This window comes from Hyposmocoma kahamanoa, unplaced genomic scaffold (genome assembly GCF_003589595.1).
Source record: "Hyposmocoma kahamanoa isolate Upper Pololo Valley unplaced genomic scaffold, ASM358959v1 102, whole genome shotgun sequence".
Lineage (NCBI taxonomy): Eukaryota > Metazoa > Arthropoda > Insecta > Lepidoptera > Cosmopterigidae > Hyposmocoma > Hyposmocoma kahamanoa.
In genome coordinates, this window is record NW_020653337.1 from 6,981,466 (window position 1) to 7,004,219 (window position 22,754).

At 38.1% G+C, this 22,754-nt stretch overlaps 1 protein-coding gene across 1 annotated transcript; it reads left to right on the top strand.

The window, feature by feature from the left end:
* Positions 1-4,847: 4,847 nt before the first annotated feature.
* LOC113237464 (protein Wnt-4) lies at positions 4,848-5,723 on the top strand. Its single transcript, XM_026473953.1, has one exon. The coding sequence runs from the start codon at positions 4,881-4,883 to the stop codon at positions 5,721-5,723; it is 843 nt and encodes a 280-aa protein (XP_026329738.1). The 5' UTR covers positions 4,848-4,880.
* The last annotated feature ends 17,031 nt before the right edge of the window (positions 5,724-22,754 follow it).

Genomic DNA, 22,754 nt, shown 5'->3' on the forward strand with positions numbered 1-22,754 from the left:
ATGAGTTCTTGTGTTGAGGCTTTGACTCGACAAACGTAGTGCTGGACGCCCTCCGCCCATATGAAGTAATGCTCTGCGAAAGACTGTCGACAGAAAATGGATGCGACAAGTTGAAGACCTCTTCATCTTTACAAGCCAAACACAACATATAATTATGTATATGTATGTCAATACAGATAGATAGTGGGTAGGTGTAGTAGTTAAATTAAAATGCAAAAATACAATTTTCGTCAAATCGGTATAAATTTCTTGAAACGACAATGCTGTTTTCGGTCCAAGGACTTTCAACTTGAGCCTTTGGTTTAGAATTGAGAGTTAATCTAAAAATATTTAAAAGCATCTCCTTCTTGGGACGTCATCTCCTACTGGAGGTCAGCTATACAATGATATAATAATTATTACTTGACTCCGTGAAGTTGTGGCTTGGAACAGTTCTGTGGTACTCATGTTGAACCACTCTGCAAGATTTTGAAGCCATGTGATTTTTCTACGACCACGTCTTCTGCGGCTCTGAACTTTTCTTTGCAGAATGAGTCGCAGAAGAGAGTATTTTTCACTCCGCATGATGTGTCTGAGGTGCTGCGGTTTCCTCCTTTTTATCAGGAGCCTTGGTGCATCCTCTGCAATACGTTGTCATTGGTGTCTCTGCTTAAAACATGTAAAATTGATTAGGTTTCTTTATTTATCAAATTTTCAAATATATAATGTGTTGATTTGCATTCTCGCTATATTTATAGAGTTCATTCTATACCCGAAACTGAACCCAAATTACTAAAAAATAAATAAAAGAAAATCCTAAATTCTTATGTTTTTATTTAATTGCGGTAACCAAGTTTGATCCAAAGGTTTAGGATTTTTGGAAAGGCATTGACTTGCTTTACACGTGTCCCAGGTACCGGCAACCATTTGAACAATGACCTATGCGCAGTATGTGCAGAAAATATGTATTAGATCTATTTGGTGGCAGGGTACGAGTAGAGATGGGGGAGTATCGTATCGAGCGCGTGATTGGTAGATCATCAGTCCACTATGCGTATTGCGTCTGCGGGCAAAAATCGTCTGTGGTTTCTTTCTGCTTTTTCTGTTGTGAAGAATGTGCTAAGTTGAAACGAAACTCTGCATGTCTGTCATGTCTGGCTCCGGTACGGAGCCTGCCACCAGCTGTGGAAGCTAGGTACTTCTAGCACTACTTTCATGTAATCTAAAGTTGGTAAGTACCTACCAAATCTAAGGACTCAACTGTGCAATACCTACACTCGAGTTGAAAATTGAAATTAATATGGTGAATAGATTACATAGTTAGTAATCCAATCCTAATATATTAACTTACTGAAACTCGTAGTTTTGATAATAAAAATTTTGAAATATTCGAAAACCAACGATAGGAAACAGGTTTTGAAGGTTGGGAAAGCACGGCGTTTGGTTGTTGCAGCATTGAATTAAAAAGCGTAAATTAATATTAATATAAATAATTGTAGCTTTAAGATTGAAAGAAAACAAATTTATTTTACATAGGTCAAATCTTGGTTGTACCCCCTGGTGACGCTATAATAAAAAAATTTAAAAACGACCTTCGATAGCTCGTGGGGAGCTGCGGGATAGATGAGCTCGCAAGTAAAAGGAAATGGAAGCCGTGCTACCACCAACCTTTATGTCCGAAACGTTGTAAACTTCGTCTTCTTTCCCACACTTCACTTGCGGCCGATCACCAATAGTGCCACCATGTAAATTATTGCGTACGCGGCTCAATGCCGGGCGGAGAAGCGGGATATTTAAATTAATAAAATATTTGCGATGCGGATGCGGATTTTGCAATTTGAATGTAACGTCACACTTATTTTTAATTTTCACTGGCAATTTATGTGGCTTGGCGTAGCACGGATTAGGACGGGAAAGGTAAGAAGGTGCGAGCTCAGACAAACTATACCTGGCGTTACCACCCCCCATTCAGTAGGTTAGGTTAGGTTAGTATTTCCAGGCAGTCCCTTGCGACTAGGAGAACAGGGTGAACTATTCCCACCTTTTTTTTACGGGGGGAAAATCTTTATAGATACCCCCTGAGCCCAGGGAGACTCAGTGGTTATGTGGGGACTCTCCCTCCAGACTGGAGGGTCTACCCCACTAAAACCCCCCCGGCTTTACCTCCCGCCGGTTGAGTCGGCGCCGTGGGGTCGGTGCATATTCACCACGATGCCGCCCGGCCGCCATAGCTTGCGCCAGGGCACCCGCGCTAACGGAGGGGCAGGTCAGTTGTCCTCCGACCCGCCCCCCAGACGAGTGAGGCCGTACAATGCAGGCTCCGGAGTCCCTGTCCAGAGCCCGCTTGCCTCACTAGGGGATCAGGCGAGCAGCGAACTGCCTTCGCCTTCTCCCCGTACGTCTGCACCAAAGTGGGTGCGCGTCCGCCGCCTCCTCGCGCACCCGCTCCGCAGCCTCCTTTTGCGACATAACCTCTCCGCAAAAGGAGGCCACCGCTTCCCAGGACTCCTCGCTACCGAGCATGGCGGCATCCACACTCGGCAGCGAGAGGTCCTGCCCTATTGTCCCCGTTAGGGTACGGCGCTGCTCTTTCCACCGGCTGCACACCTCTAGGGTGTGCTACGCGGTGTCAACCGCAGCGCCGCACGGGGACGGTTCCCTCCTCGCCTCGGTAGTGACCGAAATTGCCAATCAGCGCCTGCACAAGGTGGTACGCCAGTGGCCCGTGGGACCGGCTCACCCACTCTACGAGGACAGGACGGATCGCCCCTATGGTACGAGCTCCATAGGGGGGATCCGTCAAGTTCTCTTTCCACCGGTCCCGCATACGCTGCGCCGCGAGGCGGCGCTCCCGCTCGACCTCTTGGGGAGCAGGGCACTCGCCTCGGTCCCTCATTCTCCGCCGGTAGGCGTGAGCCTCCGCCAGGACCTCGGCTTCAAGGTCCCACCGCGGAGTACCGACGAAGATGCATGCGGCAGCGCAGGCCACCGTCATGTACGCCCTTTTTTTTTTACTTTCTTTTTTTGACGGGGGAGAAATCTTTATGGATACCCCTGAGCCCAGGGAGACTCTCCCTCCAGACTGGAGGACCTACCCCACTAAAACCCCCCCAGGTTTCCCTCTCGCCGGTTGAGTCGGCGCCGTGGGATCAGTGAACATTCACCACGACGCCGCCCGGCCGCCCTAGCTTACCGTCATGTACGCCCTGCACATTCGCAGGGCGACCACCCTCTGAGGCAGCGATTTCGTCGCCGCTGATAAGGCCCCATTCACCCACTGGGAGCCCCGTATAAGGCCATACTTCGGGTCACCCTGGCGTATAGCCTTCTGCATGGGGACCATCCCTCCTACCAGCATCTCGGGAACAACCCCGTCCTCAAACAGTCAACTATTCCCACCTTGGACTCTGACTCTTTCTCGCGGAAGAACGCGGAAACGTCCCCGCGTTCCCGCCACAAGGCGCGTGGAAGAACACCCCCGGAGTTTTAGTGGGTAGGCCTCTCTTCTTAGAGAGGAGAGTCCGACATAACCCCGCGCCTCCCCCGGACGCGCGGTATGCGTAACACATTTCTCCGAGTAAAAAAAGGTTTGGTTAGTACATATTATATAGTTTATAAAATAATAGTTTTTCATAAAAAAACAGTACGAATTTGCTTTATCATATAACTGAGGAAGGGGGGGGTTCCGTAACTCTTCGCTCACAGGGAGGGCTCAGGAGGGAGGGCCCCTCACCCCCATTAAGAGAATCAATTACAATTTTGCGATTTTGCTGTTTTGAGGTTAAATTTGCTTTGTCATATATCTCAGAAAGGGAGGGTTCCATAACTCCGTGCTCACAGGGGGTACTTAGGGGTCCCCCTCCCCCCTCCGCCCCTCTCCCCCCAAAATTCAAGGGTAGGTATTGTATAGTCCTACCCATGATTTAAAAAATAGGTAAATAAGCGATCGAGAAAGATTCCGTATCGCTCGGTGAAGCGAGTGGCGGGTTAACTGTCCTCTGCGGTGAGTACACTTGCGGGACAATTTTACAAAACTTACTAGATACAATTAGCCCGAATATTGAACAGAATATTTTTTAATATCTTTAGATGATTTAGGATATTTCTATTATTAATTTCTTAAATGTGGCGAGAATGCAAATCAACACCCATTCAATTTGAACGCTTAACAAATTTTAGCGTCATCTGTACTTACCGGAAAATGATGTGCGAGATGATGATGATGTTTCATGATATTTTTTGCAATTAGGCACCAAGAATTTTCGTCTGTGACAAAAACAATGACCTACGCATTTCATATATGCGCACGTTCGCCAGCTTTGTATGAACATTGATTTCCAAGTTTACCCTGTCCATTTTAGGCGTTGCCTAGCCCACTTCGATAACCTATCTGTTACACCTTTGTCTTAGTCTCACTATGAGCTCATTTCGGAATTGCACCCTGCAATGTCTCCATTGCTTCGCAGATTACATGAAGTGCAGTTTTTATAATGTGATGGTTAACAGATCTCATAATGTTTAGTTATAGTGTTTTAACTGTGTTGATGTTATTTTCCGCGTCAATTTTCGCTTCGAAAGTCGTCGAAGGGTGAGTAATTTGAATGACGACTTAACCATAACTTCCGGACCGAGAAAATCAGTACTTCAATTATGTTAAATTAGCTTTTGTAGAATTAGTCACCTTTTTTTTAAATTTATCTTTGTACTACATCTCATGCATCTCACATGAAATTACTGGTAATGATAAACGACGACTCATAATTGAATTTACATTCATATTATCATTTCACAGATCTCAGCCAGTGTTGCAAAAAACAGTAGAAGCGCTGTTCAAAGAGAGATCTGATGTAATATACCCCGGGGCTTGCAAATTGGTGCGCTCGTCTCTTCAGCAAGCGAAGATGTGCGCACACGAGCCCGCGTTGTTGGAGGTTCTGCGTGCGGCCCGGACGCAAGCAATCAATGCCTGCGAAGAGACCTTCCACTATGACAGGTGGAACTGTTCTCTCATATTCAACAACAAACCCAAAAGAAGCATTTTCAAGAAAATATTTAGGGAAACGGCTTTCGTGTACGCCCTCATAGCAGCGTCAATAACTCACGCAACCGCCAAAGCTTGTGCTTCAGGAGACCTTATCAAATGCTCTTGTTTGGGGGCATTCAGAAAGAACGCCACGCAATGGAAGGGCAGCGGTTGCGGGGACGACTTCAAATATGGCAAGAAATTAACGCGCAATTTCCTAGAGTTCAAACGGGCAGGCAACGATCATATTGCCGAAATCTTGAAGCAAGACGTCGTAATGGGCATTGATTCAATCGGAGAGCAATTAAGGGAAGTGTGTAAATGCCATGGGTTCTCCGGATCGTGCACTACTAAGACTTGCTGGAAGCGATTGGGACCGCTCAATTCCGCAATGGGATTATTAAAGAAGCATTATCACCACGCTGTTAAAAGAAAGATTGTCAATTATACATCGAAAAGAGCGACTACTCCAAAGGTTAGAAAAAGGTTGAATGTTGATAAGAAGAATTTGGTTTATTTACATAAGACGCCGAATTTGTGTTTGAGTACGCGGGGCCGGATGTGTAAAGACAGGCATAATTGCGCGACGTTGTGTTGCGGGAGGGGGTACAACACCTCTAAGACGTCTGTAACCTCAAGATGCAAGTGTAGAATGGTAAATTGCTGTTTTGTTCAGTGCGACACTTGTACACAGGAAGTGGACATTTATACTTGTAAATGAGACAGGACTGTAAACCTTATGGATTTTTTCGTACAAAGTTTACTTTACATATTACCCATATTATTAAAACTAACGTAAACGAAATTTTTAGCGAACGGGTAATTTTTAGGTTAGCTTTCTCTACCTAATTTTGGTGGCAATTTCTATTTTTTAAATATTCTAGAACATAATCATGAAGTGATATGTAGTAACTTGAAGTATTATTTAATATTTCATGATTTGGCGGGGTCTATATCCTCAATTTTACTATATATTTTTTCCAAAGTGATTCATTCGACACTTTCACTGTTATGCGAAATCAACCATCGCCACGTGATGTTGTATTGACGTAAATAATATTTTCCACCTAAATTTGATTGAGAAAACTATCCGAAATTGAGATTTATTATATATTATTTTGGGATCAGCGAAACGAGATCTAGAGGTACAACCCCCTCCAATCGTATTTTTTTTTATTTTGTTTATTTAGTTTCAGTGTTATTGTTAAGCAAAATCAGCGTAGTTGACATTTTTACCAACAAAAAAAACTTTAGGTAGGTTCTCGAAAGTTACCGAAATCCAAATACGTTAGTTATGACCAAGAGGGCAGCATAACCCTATTAACTTTTCTTTAGCACTTAAATCCAGTATAGAGACCGTAATTATTTACCTTTTTTCATTGTTAGTATAGGTCATAGAGTATATAACCAGAAATAGAGACAAAATAAGGGCCATCCACTCCTGGCAACGTATTACGCAAATGGGCCGTAAAAGTGATGTAAACTTTTAAATATCAACTCATATTTGCACTGAAAACATAAATTAGAAAGCTGATATAGTACAGCGCCATCAACTGTCGTACGTCTTCGTATATTCTAAAAATATTCTGTATTTATTGTTATAAAGATAATATCTCTAACTATGGGCGGTTGTTCCATTCGGTGTGTGGGAAAAACAGCAAAATATCTAATTACAAAACAAACCGAATTTCATCGGTAATTAAATATATAATTTTATACAATTTTCATTTATTATATAGCAAAGTTCAAGTTAAGCTGGTCGTTTGAAGTGAAACAATTAACGACACCCGTCAATTGTTTCGCATTTGGGCTGGCCAATCGGAGCGCAGTGGTCACCGGAATGATGTGGCAGAATAGTTTTCAAACAAGTTAAGTGACATTTCGTCTCTATTTCTGGTGATATAGTCGATGGTATAAGTATTACACTCCCGGACACATAATTCAAGTCATGTAGACTTTTCAATATTAAATGCCCTAAGCTTGCAATGAATGAATTCAATTTCGAAGCTTGTACACTGAATGTCATTTTCGAATGTCCTTGTTGGAAATTTGAATGTGTAATTTTGGCTTTGTCAGGGAGTACATTAGTCACATGGGAAAATATACCTAAATACTATCATAGTGAGTAGCTGTACTATATTGTGCGTAGACAATATGCATGCCGCTTTACAGGTAAAGTTATTATTGAAGATTTAAAAAGTCCCAAAAACTCCGTACCACAGACCAATTTAGAATATGATTCAACAAAGTAATGTGAAGAAACTAAATTTATGAAACAATTGCGTTGTCTTTTTTAAAATTAAATAAAGCCTCGTGACAGGTACATGTACGTTTATAAAATAACTTATTATAGAAGTTGGAACGTAACAAGTGAAGTATTTTTAAATACTTATGTACTTTTTTCTACGTTGTTTTATCATAATTTGACAGTTTAGTATCGTAGTGTTGATGCAGAAGGAAGAGGAAATTCGGATAGGTAGTAGATAGGTCAGTAAAGTTAACAAGAATAGTCAGTGGACATTAATAAATAAAAAAACAATAAGTTGCCTTCCTGTCTTAAATCGCATTAAATATTTAGTTTATGGCGTGGTTTGTAGCGATTAGCTGTGATATTAAGCTTAAGGGCTTAAGCGTTTGATTCTGGAAAGTAATAAAATTGGTTCGTGATTTCTAAAGCTGTTTCCATTATAATTAGTATACTAGCTCTTAACAATATAGTGGAATAATTATGTATAGTAACAAGAAGCCAAAAATGGTAAAAAGTTCTTATTTTAAAAACTGTAATATTTTAATAAAATAAGGAATGTCTTGGCAAGGTGCATGTTGTAAAATAATCATCACCATCTAGCGGTGAATAGTAAGTAATATTACTCATTGCTCTGGACGAATAAACTATACGTAGTAGTTTTGATAAACTTCAATAGATGGCGCTATAAAAATGTTTAATTCGGTAGTGTATTTTGTCCCGTACTATACTGGATACACTAAAACTGTTCCGAGAGTGCGTATTAATTTTGCACTACCTACTTAATTACTCTGTAGTAAAAAGTAATGCAAAGTTTCTTTAATAGATGGCGATACATCACATCATTCGTCCGCCATCTGTTGAGTTATGTGAAAACTATTAGCCAACAGACAGCGCTGTGATTAGCTTTCTTGTTAACATTAAAACTACAATGTTTCTTCAATAGGTGTCGCTACGTCGAAGCGAGCACTCTAAAAATATTCAATAGCATTTTTATTTTATTTCGAATTTCTGAAGCTCATCGTTGTCGACTCAGATTCGCATAACGCAGAAATAAAGATGCTTTATAGATAATATCGCGCTAATGCAGGTCGATCGCGTAATTTTATACGCGTGGAAATTAACGACCAAACAAAAGAACGATGAAGACAAAGCTGTCAATATTGGTGAAGGTGGATAACCCGCCCGTTGAAGTCTTTATTAGTTTATGTTTAAATTCAGCGTAAATTTGACAAACAAATGATTACTTCTGATTACTTTTGAACTTGTAAATTGAAAATAATAAATACGAAAGTTTGACTCTTACGTTTTCACAACTAAACCACCGAACCACGTTTAATGAATTGTGGTATAGAGATAGATGGGACCTAGGAGAAGAACGTAGGATACTTTTTGTCACAAAAATAAATCTAAAGGGGGTGAAATACGGGACAAATTTGTATGGGGAATCAATAAATCTATGAAAATTAATAAACGTAGGCCACTCTTTTATTTATATTATGTAGGCAGCAAACAAGCTTACACCCGCCTGCGTTCTGATTTTGATTCAAATCTGAATTGATCCGACCGGGTAGTCTCGAAATCAGATGGGTTTCTGAGCGAGAAGATGAACCTGATTCCTACTATATCTATCTAATTTGTGAGTTAAACCAATTATTGTTCCGATTAGAAATGTCATTAGTTTCCGATCGGCCAGTTGTGAATCGCAATTTGCGCCTCGACTCGGAAAAGAAGCAGTTTCCGATCGGGAGAGGCAATCAAAATCAAGCTGCTGAATGAAAGCGATCACCGTCGCCTATGAACACTTGCAACACCAGGTGCGTCACGAGCCTGACGCCAATCCTTTAGGACCCTTCTCGAACCCCTTTTATTTTATTCAAAGTATCTACTTCTTCTACGCAGCCGTGGGCACCAGATTTTAATCAAGTTTTTTTGAATGTTGTTAGAACTTTAGAGTGTAAAACTGAATTTTTTATAATTTACATAGATTGTCTGCTGAAGCAATTATAACTAACGCAATTATAAGAAGTCACGAAACTGAGGTCTAATGGCTTGTGAAATATTAAAGTGGACGCAGCCAGCTCGGCGCACTCGACCCGCTCACATCAGCGGGAGCGCACTCTTCTCACAATATTTAGGGTCGTATTCCAGAACTCTACTCAATGCTCAAGTTAGGATTTGAGCAGACTTGAATATGATTTCAAGCACTGTAAATACGACCCTAATGGCAAGGACTTGAGTATGATTTCTAGTGCTTTGAATCATACTCAAGTCCTGACTTGAGCATTGAGTAGAGTTCTAAAATACGACTCTTAAAATGTCACGACGCCGCACCAACTCACTACAGGCTGTTCCGAATGTAATCAGAGCAACTCGTAACTTTTTTATTTAATATGATCATGTGACACAACGGCATTTAGTAGCAGTAGAGTTCCTTGCGAAAGAGTTAGGCTAGGGAAGTACTGCCTCCTCCGGTGATGGCACTTCCTCGAGAGGTGAACGAAAGTGTTAAAAATTAATAAACTCCACTCGACCGCGTATCACCACGAAAGTATAGGTGCGTTAGAGAATACACATAAAACACACACACACACAGGACCGTTTCTTAGGATACAGTGTTGTAATAATACAACTGATTTGAGCACTTGGCTACCATTTTGGCGTTTTTCATATAATACGACCGTGCATACCGAGACACAATACACTCCATACGAACTAGTATTTGGAAAGCTTAGTAATTTGCCAAATAATTTGTTGTGGTCCGATGTAGAATCTTTATATAATCCTGATGCTTATCGTTTAGAATTAAGATACGGGTTACAACGAGCACATGCTGACGCTAGAAATAATTTATTATACGGGAAAAAATTAAGAAAGATAAATTACGATAGACATATAAATACTGTAAAATATAAGAAAAACGTTTTAATTTTGTTGAAAAACCAAGTAGGAAGTAAGTTAGATAATATTTATTTAGGACCATATATGTTGTTAGTGAAGATTTGTCACCAAACGTAAAAATTTTGATAGAAGGCAAAATAATATATAACACATAAGAATAATACTAAATTGTTTGTAAATTAAATTAGTAAACTTTTATGACATTGTTATATAATTATTAAGAATTTCTTGTAATTAAATTTAAAAAAATGTGTTTTAACAAGTAACACACTACACATTTTATTCTTTGGAACCCCTATGATGCAGTAAAATAGATAGACGATATTTATAGTCTAACTGCAACATGTGGTGCGTATTGCTTGGTTAGCATTTAAGTTTGCATTTTATTTTATATTGTATTATTTACTTACTTATATTTTGGAGACCAAACAATAAACATATCTCTTTAAGTCAACGTATTTCTCTCTATCATCTACGTCCATCCTTTTTAATAATATGAGATGGCATCACCAAAAGAAGAAGACATCGAAGTGCCATCTGTACCCCCTGTGACACAAGGAGAACTCGTTGAGGCCATTTTAAGACTCAGAGTCAAAACCAGGGTTCAGGGCCCTGATGGCATTCCTGGGCATGCCTGGGTATTTGCCCAAGATGCTTTCGGGAACCAGTTCCGACGGTTCCTCGATGCCTGTTTGGAGACAGGTCGATTCCTAAGTCTGTCGAAGACGGGGAGACTCGTACTTTTGAGGAAGGACGGACGCCCCGCAGATTCAGCATGACAATTGGATGGTAGACAGAGGGCATTCTCCCTCTGTCTACCACCCAATCGTCATGCTGGATGAGGCCGATAAACTGTTTGAGCGAATCATAGCCGGTCGCCTCATCCGGCATCTCGGCAGAGACCCCCTCGACTTATCCGACCATCAGTTCGGTTCGGTTGAACGTGTGCGTTATTATTATAAAGAAGTGGTAAACCATGGCGGGGTAATGTTGGCGGTGTCTCTAGACATCGCCAGTATACCTCAGTGTCTCAATCAAATTTGAAGAAAATATTCCACCTGGGTGGAAAATTTGGGAATAAATCCAGCTATTGAATTTCACTCATTTTCCGTTCAAATCGATTTCCATAAATATAAAACTTGGCACATGTAATTCCAATGAAAGCGAATGTGAAAAATGACATAGAACTGGGGCCTTAGCATGAACTCTTATTACATCTTAGTATAGGTTCGCAACGACAAAAAAGCGGGATGGTGATATACACTTCATGAAGTGCTGTCTGACAACAATTCATTTTAGATCCTAAACTGAATCATAATAAGAGTGCATTGTCTAGCAGTTACCTTGTATTTGGGCTTATATTTTGAGGAGACTACCTTAACAAACACAGCTAAAGCGGAGCTAACATTTAAGGTCGGTTTTTTTAAATAAAATAGTTAGAAGATTTGCTAGAAAAACTAATTGAATGAAACATCTTGACATTCAATAAAACACTTAATAACAGTGAACAGCGACATCTCTAGCCAGGGCTGGTAGCTGTAAAGGTGCCTAACTGGGTGACGAAATACTATCATTGATTTCTCATAGATGGGGCTACGGCTAAAAAGTCATTAAAAACCAGATACAAAGACGACAATAAGCACATAGAAAAATTCGTGAGGTCCTCTGGTTCGTTCCGTGGCTTAGTTGGCATAGCGTCAGACACGGTTTGCTAGAAGATGTCAGTTCGAATCCGGCCGGATCGAAGGAATTTTTTCTAAGTGTTAGATCTTAGATTAATAATTATAACAAACTAGTGCAGTAATTTCACAAAAAACAATTGAATATCATGCTGGTGAAACATTTTGACATTCAATCTAGCACTTAAAATAGTTATAATTATTGTAATTTGTTTAATTATTATAAAAATAAATACTTGTAAAAGTTTATTTGATGACCTATAGTCATCAATTCAACAAAACTTTTTAAGTCACCATTTTGTCGTTTATACTACACCTAACAGTCTCGCGGTCAGAATTAATGTAACAGCTTTTTAATGTATTGCATTCCTACAAGCATTTTGTCTTTTTATATTCAAGATAGAAATCTTTGAAATGACTAATAATTGCAGCTACTATAAACTAATACTTAAGAAAACTCGATGGGAGAGACGTGATATCTACAAATATATTCGTTTTAGGTTATGGATTAGTGGAGATATATAGAGATCAGGCTGTATGTAAAAGATGAAGCGGAAACCAACTGTCGCGACCCATTATTAATGTTTGCTTACCCACCGATGTCGATACTCAGCTTCGTAGAGCTAGAAAAGATTGGACAAAGCTCTTTTATAAAATTTATCCAAGAAATAATGAAACTATTTTTTTGGATCTAATGAAACTGTTTTTAGTAGCAGTCATCAAGTATATAACCAGAAATAGAGACGAAACGTCACTTAATTTGTTTGAAAACTATTCTGCCAAATCATTACTGTAACAACTGCGCTCCGATTGGCCAGCCCGAATTCGAAACAATTGGCGGGTGTCGTTAATTGTTTCACTTCAAAACGACCAGTTTAACTTGAGCTTTGCTATAATGGACGAACATTGCAAAATTACACATTTAATATTTAATTACCGATGAAATGAGATTCCGTTTGTTTCGTAATTAGATGTTTTGCAGTGTTTCCCATACCACCGAATGGAACAGCCCCCATTGTTAGAGATATTATCTTTATTACAAGAAATAATTTTTGGAATATACAGAGACGTACACACAGGTCACTTGTTAGCGTTGTACTATCTCAGTTTTATAATTTGGGATTTCAGCACAAACGAGAGTTAATATTTAAAAGTGATATAAGGCCCATTTGCCTGATGCCTCTTGATGCCAGGGATGGATGGCCCTTATTTCGTCTCTGTTTCTGGTTATATACTTGATGGCAGTAGTAGAGCCCCTTGTGAAAGAGTTCATCCAGGGAAGTAATTCCACCTTACCTATTATTAAAATAAAACCTTTATTGCAAAATACTGAAAAATAGGTACAGAGATGAGCCGACTCGCGTGCTCCCAAACTAGGTACCTCTGTACTGTAGCTAGATCTTACGTCCATCAAGTTTATTACAATAAACTTAAAAAATATGAGTAGTAGAATACAAAAAAGAGGTGGTTTTGGTACATTATAATACATTAAGTGAGTAACATTACTGCGTTTCGATTTTGAAGGGTAATGATGCTGCTGAAATTTCAGGCACATGGGACTTGTCAACTTATATCTCAAGGTGACGTGCGCAGTGGCAGTGCCCCGAGATCTTTGCGATTTAAACCTCCGAGCGGTTCTGCAACTGTTATGGATAGGCATATCGCTTACCACCAGGCGTTCGACTGATCTCACTTGGCGGTAGAGATATGTAAGGCAGATACTTCCCTGGACGAACTCTTTACAAGGTTTCTGCTGCTACTAAAGTACATTATTCTATCAGGTTAACATCATCCTCCTGTCACCAGAGATAAAGAAATTATTTAAAAATATCACATAAGACTTGTTAACGTAATATAATAATTAAAAAAACAACCCAAAACCACAATTATCCCCGATCTATTTGTAACAAAAATCATTCAAGTGACAACTTGTTTAAATTGGATTTCATCGCTTAGGTATTGGACCTTGCTGACGGATATTTTGGTATTTCATAATATCAACAGATTTAAGATAAGCATCAATAATATACTATTTAGTAGTAATGATGCGGCGTGGAAACCTAGTAGGCAGAGTTGGCTTGTGAGGCCTGTGATTGTATTCACATCCCGTGTAATTAGTTTTTTCTTTACTTTTATGTACAAATGTTTAAGCATCTTTGTTTTAACAATTTGTTTTTGGTTAAAATATGTGTTTATTTTTATCTTACATATTAGATGCCATATATTTAAATAAGTAATTTGTGCAAATATCATATGTAATAATAATAATAACGCACACACTCAACATAACCCCGCACTAAGGAAACCCGCGACAGCGGGTGCCATGGACATACACATCACAAATCATATCCAAACTCACGAGATAAATAAAATTAAATGTAGGCCATACAAATATTTCTCCCGGCCCGGGAATCGGACCTGGTGTCTCTGCGTGGCAGTCCGGCATCATCATCAGTCGGCAGTTATATTCTGTTTATGTACATAAAGTTCATATAGGTGTGTATGTCTGTCATATGTACATATATTATCATAATTTTTTTTTATATTCACATTGAAATTTTAATTATATTACCAATAATTAGTCCCACAGACTTCATTTTTACACCATGTCTAGGGTTGGCTGGAAGAGATCTCTTCTAGAGATAATTCACCTTTGTACATGTCCTTCGTAACATGGGTTTTTCCTTCGAACAATAAAGAATTACATATATATTTAAACCCTTTCAACCTACTGTTATAACTATTTAAATGTAATATATCCCCTACTTCTTGTCTACAGCATAGTTAATTTTTTTTCTGTATTCTTTAATATTGTATTTTGTACCAAAATAAACTAAAACAAATTCTGATTGAGTCTATGCTTTGGCATTATAATTAACACCAAAATGGAAGTCAATACGCATTATACATGTGTGCATGCCATCGTCGACCTCATCGTCACTTTCCATCAGATGAGGCGGGGGTGAAATATGCCTTTTTTCTTTTTTTTTATAATGTTAAGTGATGGGACGAACAATTCTGATGTTAAGCTACACGCCTGTCAGTTGCACAACCACTCGTACTTTTAAATCGCAAGGATCGGAGTCGCACTGCCACTGCGCCTGTCACTGTGAGACATTAGTTGACAAGTCCCAGTGCCTGTATTTTCACCAGCATCCTTACACTTCAAAACAGGAACGCAGTACTGCTCACTTTACTGATTGGTGGCAGAAATATATTATATATATATTTTTTATGTTATTTATTTTTTTATAAAAAAACTCATAACAAACAAACAGAAAACATAATATTGCAAAAATCGTTACTTTTAGCAGCGTTATGTAATTTTAATAACTATTCTGCCGATCTCCTGAACAAAATACCAATTTATACCTTAATACGATTGATAGAAAGAAACTATTTTCTAAGAATAATCGAGACAAATGATTGTAGTTGTAGTATTTTATCACAGAACTTAGCAATACTCTATCACATTATACGACATTACCTAGTACGATGAACGAGGATTGAATACAACTTTTTGTTTTGTCAATTTGTCGATGAGAAGTTATTAATTATGTTAAATAATGTGATATTATGCAAATCGCATCACGCGCTTCACTGCACACTTCCAATGAGATGTGAGCAGTCGTCTTTTACATTGTTTTTTTTTTGCAAAGCTTCTTAATTTAGACGAGGAGTTCGGATTTTGAGTTCCTCTAAAAATTTTGTAACTACTTATTGGATGTTTTTATTTTTATTGAATAAATCATGATAATAATAATTCGTTTAATTGCTTCAAAATATTACCAGTACAAAGCATGTAAATCAAATAACATGCAAATTACTTATGATATAAGCTTAATTGACTTCTACAATAATAAATAAGAAAGTCACAATTTACAATGTTACTAATTAAATATGTCACGAATTACAAAAAGTACGTCATAGTAAAAAAATTATTGTAAAAACAATAAAGCCAAATTATTGTTCTAAATATTCATTCAAACTGTAATAAAATTTATAAGCTGCCATTTGTACAATTCAGTAGCCTTTTTTTAGATGATGTTTTTACTAACAATATTCATCTATTTATTGTGAAAATTACCGCTACCGCTTTGTCAACTGCAAGCTACGGATCGGGCCAGCAGAACCTACCTGTAAGAATTAAGAGATATCTAAATATCGGGTACTAAACTAAATGGTCTATACTTATGTTTTTTCAAATAAACCAACAGGTGACAGTCACCCGTTACCATGGCACCTGTAAAGGGCCACGAATGTCTATGAAAAAAATCCAACCTCAAAATTTCATGGAATTACATCTATTTGCCAAGTTTTATTGAAATCGGTTATCGGAAAGTGCGCGAAACCGGATTCATCCCCTAGTTTGCCACATTTAGAGGTGGAATATTTTCTTCAAATTTGAATGGGACCAATAGTGTACCCTTTTCCCAACAATTGAGTTTTAGAATTTATTTTATAAATTTAATAAATTTAGTTTTTAGAATTGAGAACCTCCTACTTTTTTGAAGTCGGTTAAAACTAAGACACGGTAGCTACGGAACGAGTCCGCAGACCTTACCTAATATTTGTCTATGTTGCTAAAGAGTAAAGCCCCTGTTGCTTATCCGCCTCTTTCTAACTTGGCTTTACTTCGCGTCTTAAAAATATATATTATTACGTAATTGTCCACAATGTCTTAGTGTTAGATGCGGAATTACATTCAGCATTCAGCTTTAAAATATAATAATCAATTCTGTGAAAAGAAATTTATTCCCTTTACTAATTTCTTATGTCCTATTCAAACAACATAAAAAAGATTTCGATATTGTGTAACAGGTATTAAAATATAAATAATAGGAACGCAATTCCCATTGTCGCACCCAGATCACGCACCAAGGAGCTCGAAAAGAACATAACTGTACTCAACAAACAAATACTCAACGCCTTTTGTGAAGGGATTAGGTGGACATCTTGTTCAGATGGCAGGTATGAACAACATCAGGTTAATCGTGTAGAGATTATGGTTGTTACAAACGCTTACTAAACTCATACTTTTAGTAACTTACAAGAAGTAGTTTTAATAGCAGTAGAGAGTAGTTTTAGTAGCAGTCCTTATCAAGGAGCTCGTCCAGAGAAGTTCCTTAGCTATTTCACCGATTTCTGTCGCCAAGCAGTAATGTGAGCATTACCCATTCTGGTTTTGAAGGTGCTGCTGCAATTACAGGCTCATGAGACTGGTGAACTTATGTCTCAGGGGTTACGGGAGCAGTGGCAGTGTCTGCCCCCGTAAATCTCCAAGCGTCACTGCAACTGTTATGCACAGACGCACGACTTCTCCGTCCCACCACTTGATATCATATAAAAAGTACACTCGGACCAAATAAAATTGAATTTGTAATAATGTTACAAAACACTTACTATTTACTTTAGGAATTGGACTATCAATTGGACACTAACATATCATGGGGGCTACTCTCGATTTCCGTCCGACATCCGTCCGAAACAATTACTGTCAAATAAGTAATATTCGACAAAATTAAAAGACAAGTATCCAGTATCAAGTTTCATTCGTATCACGTGTCTTTCAATTTGGTCAAGTATTGCTTATTTGGCAGTAATTATTTCGGACGGAAATCGAGAGTAGCCCCCATATTACAGTCCAAATTAGGTCACATCCAGTTTCTTTCTACTAGCAATACTCGTATGCATAAATCGTCATACCACCTAGCTAGACGTAAACAACGCTCTTCGTATACATCACAACAAAAGAAACCTTACTTCATAACCCTTTCATTTGACAACTTAATAAAAGCCTGCTCGAATGCATGTCCTTCACAAATCCTTACCTTTTTCAAATTCCACAACTTTTCAAACTAAACTGGGCTCATTTTCCGTTCCACTGATTTTGCAATATTTACCATATTCATTGAACAAACGACTACCGCAAGCTGCAATGTGTGAGGCTAAAAAGGGTCTAATTATCCATAGTTGTGATTTCGACTGTTCAATTTTTGTTCGCTAAACTGTTTGTATAGAATAGTGTCTTTGTTTTGTAATCCTTCGGGAGGGAGAGAAACTTGACTAAATCTTTTAGTAGTTTGTTTTGTCGCTAAATAGCCATTGGTATGAGCAGTTGCGTTAAATTACTCGTGTATTATTGTGAATATTAAGCCTATAAGCGGTTTTGTAAGGTTTCTCAGTAAATCGTCGGGCAGAAGACGACGGGTATGGGTGGTATGTGTAAAGTACTTATGGAATAATCACTAATATAATGTAATAAATTTTCAAAAATGTCCTGTTTCTAATATGCTTCTTGTTTATTTTTTTTACCATAAAAAAAATTACAGGACGAACAAGTCGTGCCCCTGGTATCAAGTGACACGCCTTACCTTAGCAGTTGCAGTGCCACCCAGTACTTAAAATCGCAGAGATCTGAAGGACACTGCCGCTGTGGCTGTCACCCTGATACATAAGTTGTCCTTTACCCTACAAAACCGAAACGTTCACATTACTATTGTATGTAATGTCATGTCAGAAATAGTGAGGTGGCATTTCCTGGACGAACTGTTTCATAAGAAGCCCTATTGCTACTAAAATATAAATATTACGTAACATTTTTCTAATTAAACAATTCTAGTATCCTTTATCCCCGACACAAGTCAAATAGTGTACGTCTAAAAGCTGTCTTAAAAGATTCCTCATTAGCATATCGTCATCAAAATGAAACACGCTTTGATTATTTAATTAAGCCCGAGGCTGATGTGCGTTTCAAATCAGGAATGTCGAACTGGTTCACAGACCTACTGTGCGGGTGCCCTTATAAAGGTATTCGAGTGTTGTGTGGTAATCGGACTCAGCGACAGATACATTTTGAGACCTGGTACACTAATTCACATAGAAGTTCCATCATGCTTTATGAGTTATAGATTACTTCTTATTTTAAAACTATGTTGATATTAATTTATTAATAACAAAGATGGAACACTTCCAATAATTCATTCGATTCCAACTAGGACCCTCAGGAAATCCGTGCCCGATGCTCTGCCAATTAGGCTACTGAATGAACTAGTAGACTACGAATTTTTCTGTGCTTCTTGCAGATCTTTGTTTAATTTTTAACGACCTTTCTGCCATAGCGCCATCTGTGGTAAAAATTAATTTCTTCACTCAGAGACGTAGCTTTACAGTTACTATTGTAGAGATGTCGGTATAATTGTAATTTTTTAATTTATTGAATGTCACGATGTTTTACTCCCGTAATGAATTTTTTTAAGTGTTCGATCTTATTAATAATTATAAACTATAAACAAACTAGTGGAGTAATTTCACAAAAATAGTTATTTGCTATGCAAGGCTGCTAAGTTGTTGTTTGACGCGAGTGCTTGTATTGAAACCTCAGCAAGCGAAGGGAGCTAAGATTAAACATAGATTCGCGTAGCGAGGGTTTCAAGCGAGCGAAACACAACTTTTCACCTCACTATAGCGAGGAAAATGGTAGATGAAAGAAAAACAGTTGAACTATAAAACATCAGTTTTTTAACCGACTTCAAAAAAGGAGGAGGTTCTCAATTCGACTGTATGTTCTTTTTTTTTTGATTTTTTTTTGTGTATATTACGCGATAATTCCGGTATTTGTGAACCGATTTTCATGATTTTTTTTTTGTTGGAAAGAGGGTACTTCCATAGTGGTCCCATTGCATTTTGAAGGAAATCATCCATTATTATCTCCAGTATCAAGTCCTGTATAGTGGCGAACTAGGGGATATTTCAATGAAACTTAGCAAATAGACGTAATTCCACGTACTTTCGAGGTCGGTTTTTTTAGTACTCTGTACTGAGATTATAATAATAATAAATTTATTTATTTCATAAACTTACTGACAAATTCGACATTGACCGTGTTAAGCTTGCAATGTTGCATTTAGGGCAAGACATCTGTGTCTGAACTAGGTAATTAATTATCTGAATTACAGACATCAGCCCTCTTCCGTAAATACAAGAGCATGTGACAGATTTCAAAAATAACATTGTCTTCTAAAGTAGGCCTAGGGACTTTGAGTTTGAAGATTAGGTTTATGGAATATGTTACCCAGTTGGAACAAATAAGTACTGCAGAAAATTCTGATTAATATAATAATGATAATGAGAACAATAGTGAGCCCGAAACCCACAATATTTACCTGGTCTCAATTCAAACGGATCCCTGTACCACGAGTACCAACTAAGGCAACGGAATTCACTCCAGACCACTAGTCAGAACAGATCAGAATCAATTTAGAAAAGTTAATTTCCCAAGTTGATCCTTTTCTGGAAACGCAATAGGGACCTCCTCATTGGGTACGATACACTACAATAATCGTATTGTAGTATATCGGTCATTCTCGGACTAGTGTTTTATGATTAATTTCCGAGGCAATTTTTATTATTTAAATATTCAAGTATATCGTGTAATTATCAAATAATATTTCACGATGCAATACTCGAATAATTAAATAATAAACATAGCCACGGAAATTACGTAGTGAAGACTAGTCCGAGAATGACCGATATGTGTTGTCTATAAGCTATTTATAAATATTGTTTACCAAAAACGAAATACCAGTGGTTTATTTCTTCTTATTTAAGAGCTAGGCTCTTGTCTGTTCAGCGCTCTAACATTGAGTTCCTAATGCAACACGATATTAATTTGTTCCCTTATCTGATCTAAACAGATTGGTCTATTAATTGTTCTCAAATTATGGAATTATTATGCCTACCAGGGCAACAATAGCTATTGTGATTATTCGTAACGACCAATCAATAAGTACTTAGAGCGAAATTAGGACAGTCGTTTTTAACTGCCTCCATGACCGAATGGTTACCATCGCATCTGCCACGCAGAGGTCCCAGTCCGGTTCGATTCCCGGGCCGGGAGAAATATTTGTAAGGCCTACATTTATTTCTCTCGTGAGTTTGGGTGTAATTTGTCGTTCTCTATGTGTGTTTCCATGGCACCTGAGACGTAGAGTTTCCCTAGGGCTATGTTGAGTGTGTGCATATATAACCGAGTTCAAAAAAGGAGGAGGTTCTCAATTTAACTGTATTTTCTTGTAAGTGTATGTTACTCAATTACTCCGATGTTTGTGAACCAATTTTGATCATACTTTTCTCTTGGAAAGAGGGTACCTTAGTCATGGTTAAATTTTAAGAAAATATTCTACCTTTAAAAGTAGCAAATGAGGGGATGAATCACAGGTTTATCGAATCAATCAGGTTTATTAGATTTCATCCACTTTCCGTAAACCGATTTCAATCAAATTTGGCAAATAGATGAAATTGTACAAACTTTAGAGCTCGGTTTTTTTATTTCAGATACAGGTAGATAATACTTACTAGGGAATCTCAACCTTAATGTCACTATGTATTAAAGAAGAAAGAAATAAACATTTTCATTCTCATATTCCAGATAATTCGAACAGAAATCCAACCACACAGATACAAGTCTATACTGTATCTCAGTGTATATAGTCAGTAACTTAAAATTGGCTGATGCCACCGGTTGGGCCGTTTAAATTATGTATTAAAACATTAATGTATTATTTAACACGTCGCAGAGTTTCGACACAGTTCTTGCTGGCACCCTGCGGGAAACCTGAAGGACGGGCATGGTCCAAAATATAAGCTTCCACATCAGTTTGTACATCAGATTATTGCACATGTCTAGTACATTTCGGATTCCTCATGAAAGAAAAGCATGAGTGAAGTTACGTCAAAAATATTTATTGCTCCATTAGATTTTTTTTTATTATACCAAGTGACGGGACGATCAAGTCGTGCGTCTGATGGTAAGCTACACGCCTGTCCATAACATTTGCAGTACCACTCAGACTTTAAATCGCAAAGATTTGAGGAGCCCTGCCGCTGTGCCCGTCACCCTGAGACGTTAACAAGTCTCTTGTGCCTCTAATTTCACCAGCACCCTTACCCTTAAAACCGGAACACAGTAATGCTGACATTACTACTTGGCGGCAGAAATAGCAGTGGCAGTACTTCCCAGGACGAACTCTTTCACAAGAAGCTCTACTGCTACTAATTAGCTAAATACAGAAAAATATAACCTACATCCTCTCCAATTCTTGTAACTATCGAGTGATACGAGTGTAGACAGAGTTACAAGAATTGGAGAGGACGTGGGTTATATTTTTTTGTATCTAATGGAGCAATATAGATTTTTGACGTAACTCCGCTTATGCCATTCTTTTATGAGGGGTGAGATTTATTCCGTTACATAGCTACTTAATTTTGTTGAAATTACAGGCACGTGGGACTTGTCAACTTATGTCTCAAGGTGACAGGCGCAGTGGCAATGCCCCTCAGATTTTTGCGATTTAAAGCACTGGGTGGCACTGCAACTATTATGGACAGGCGTGTAGCTTACCACCACGTCCCGTTACTTAATATTATAAAAAAGACGTCAAGGTAAATTAAATATATTTATACACGATTAAATCCCAATATTAAATTCAAATAAAGTGTGAAAATTGTGAACGTTGACAGTAAATCCTTAGCTATCTGTAAAATGAGAGCCAAGGTGTACTATTTATCCTCTGCTCCATCCATTCTATAGATATTATAATATGAAATATGTATTTATCTAAGTATTTTTAAAGTCTGTAGTAATTATAATATTTGATGTATTTTTATTACTATTTTATTAAACAATTTAATAGTGTTTTGTTGTGCACGTAAACCCATTATTGTGTCCTATATTTTGGTCTGCAGGAAGAAATTTCTTATAGAAATAAGCAGCACCTTGTTTGTGTTTTCCATTTTACCAAATGTGATTTGTGTTTTCCTGTACCATAAATAATTAAACAAATAAGGTTTAAATCAAGTATCAGATAGTATAACGGAAACTTGAAAGTTTATTTGTGATAATATCAGTACAGAGTACTAAAAAGCC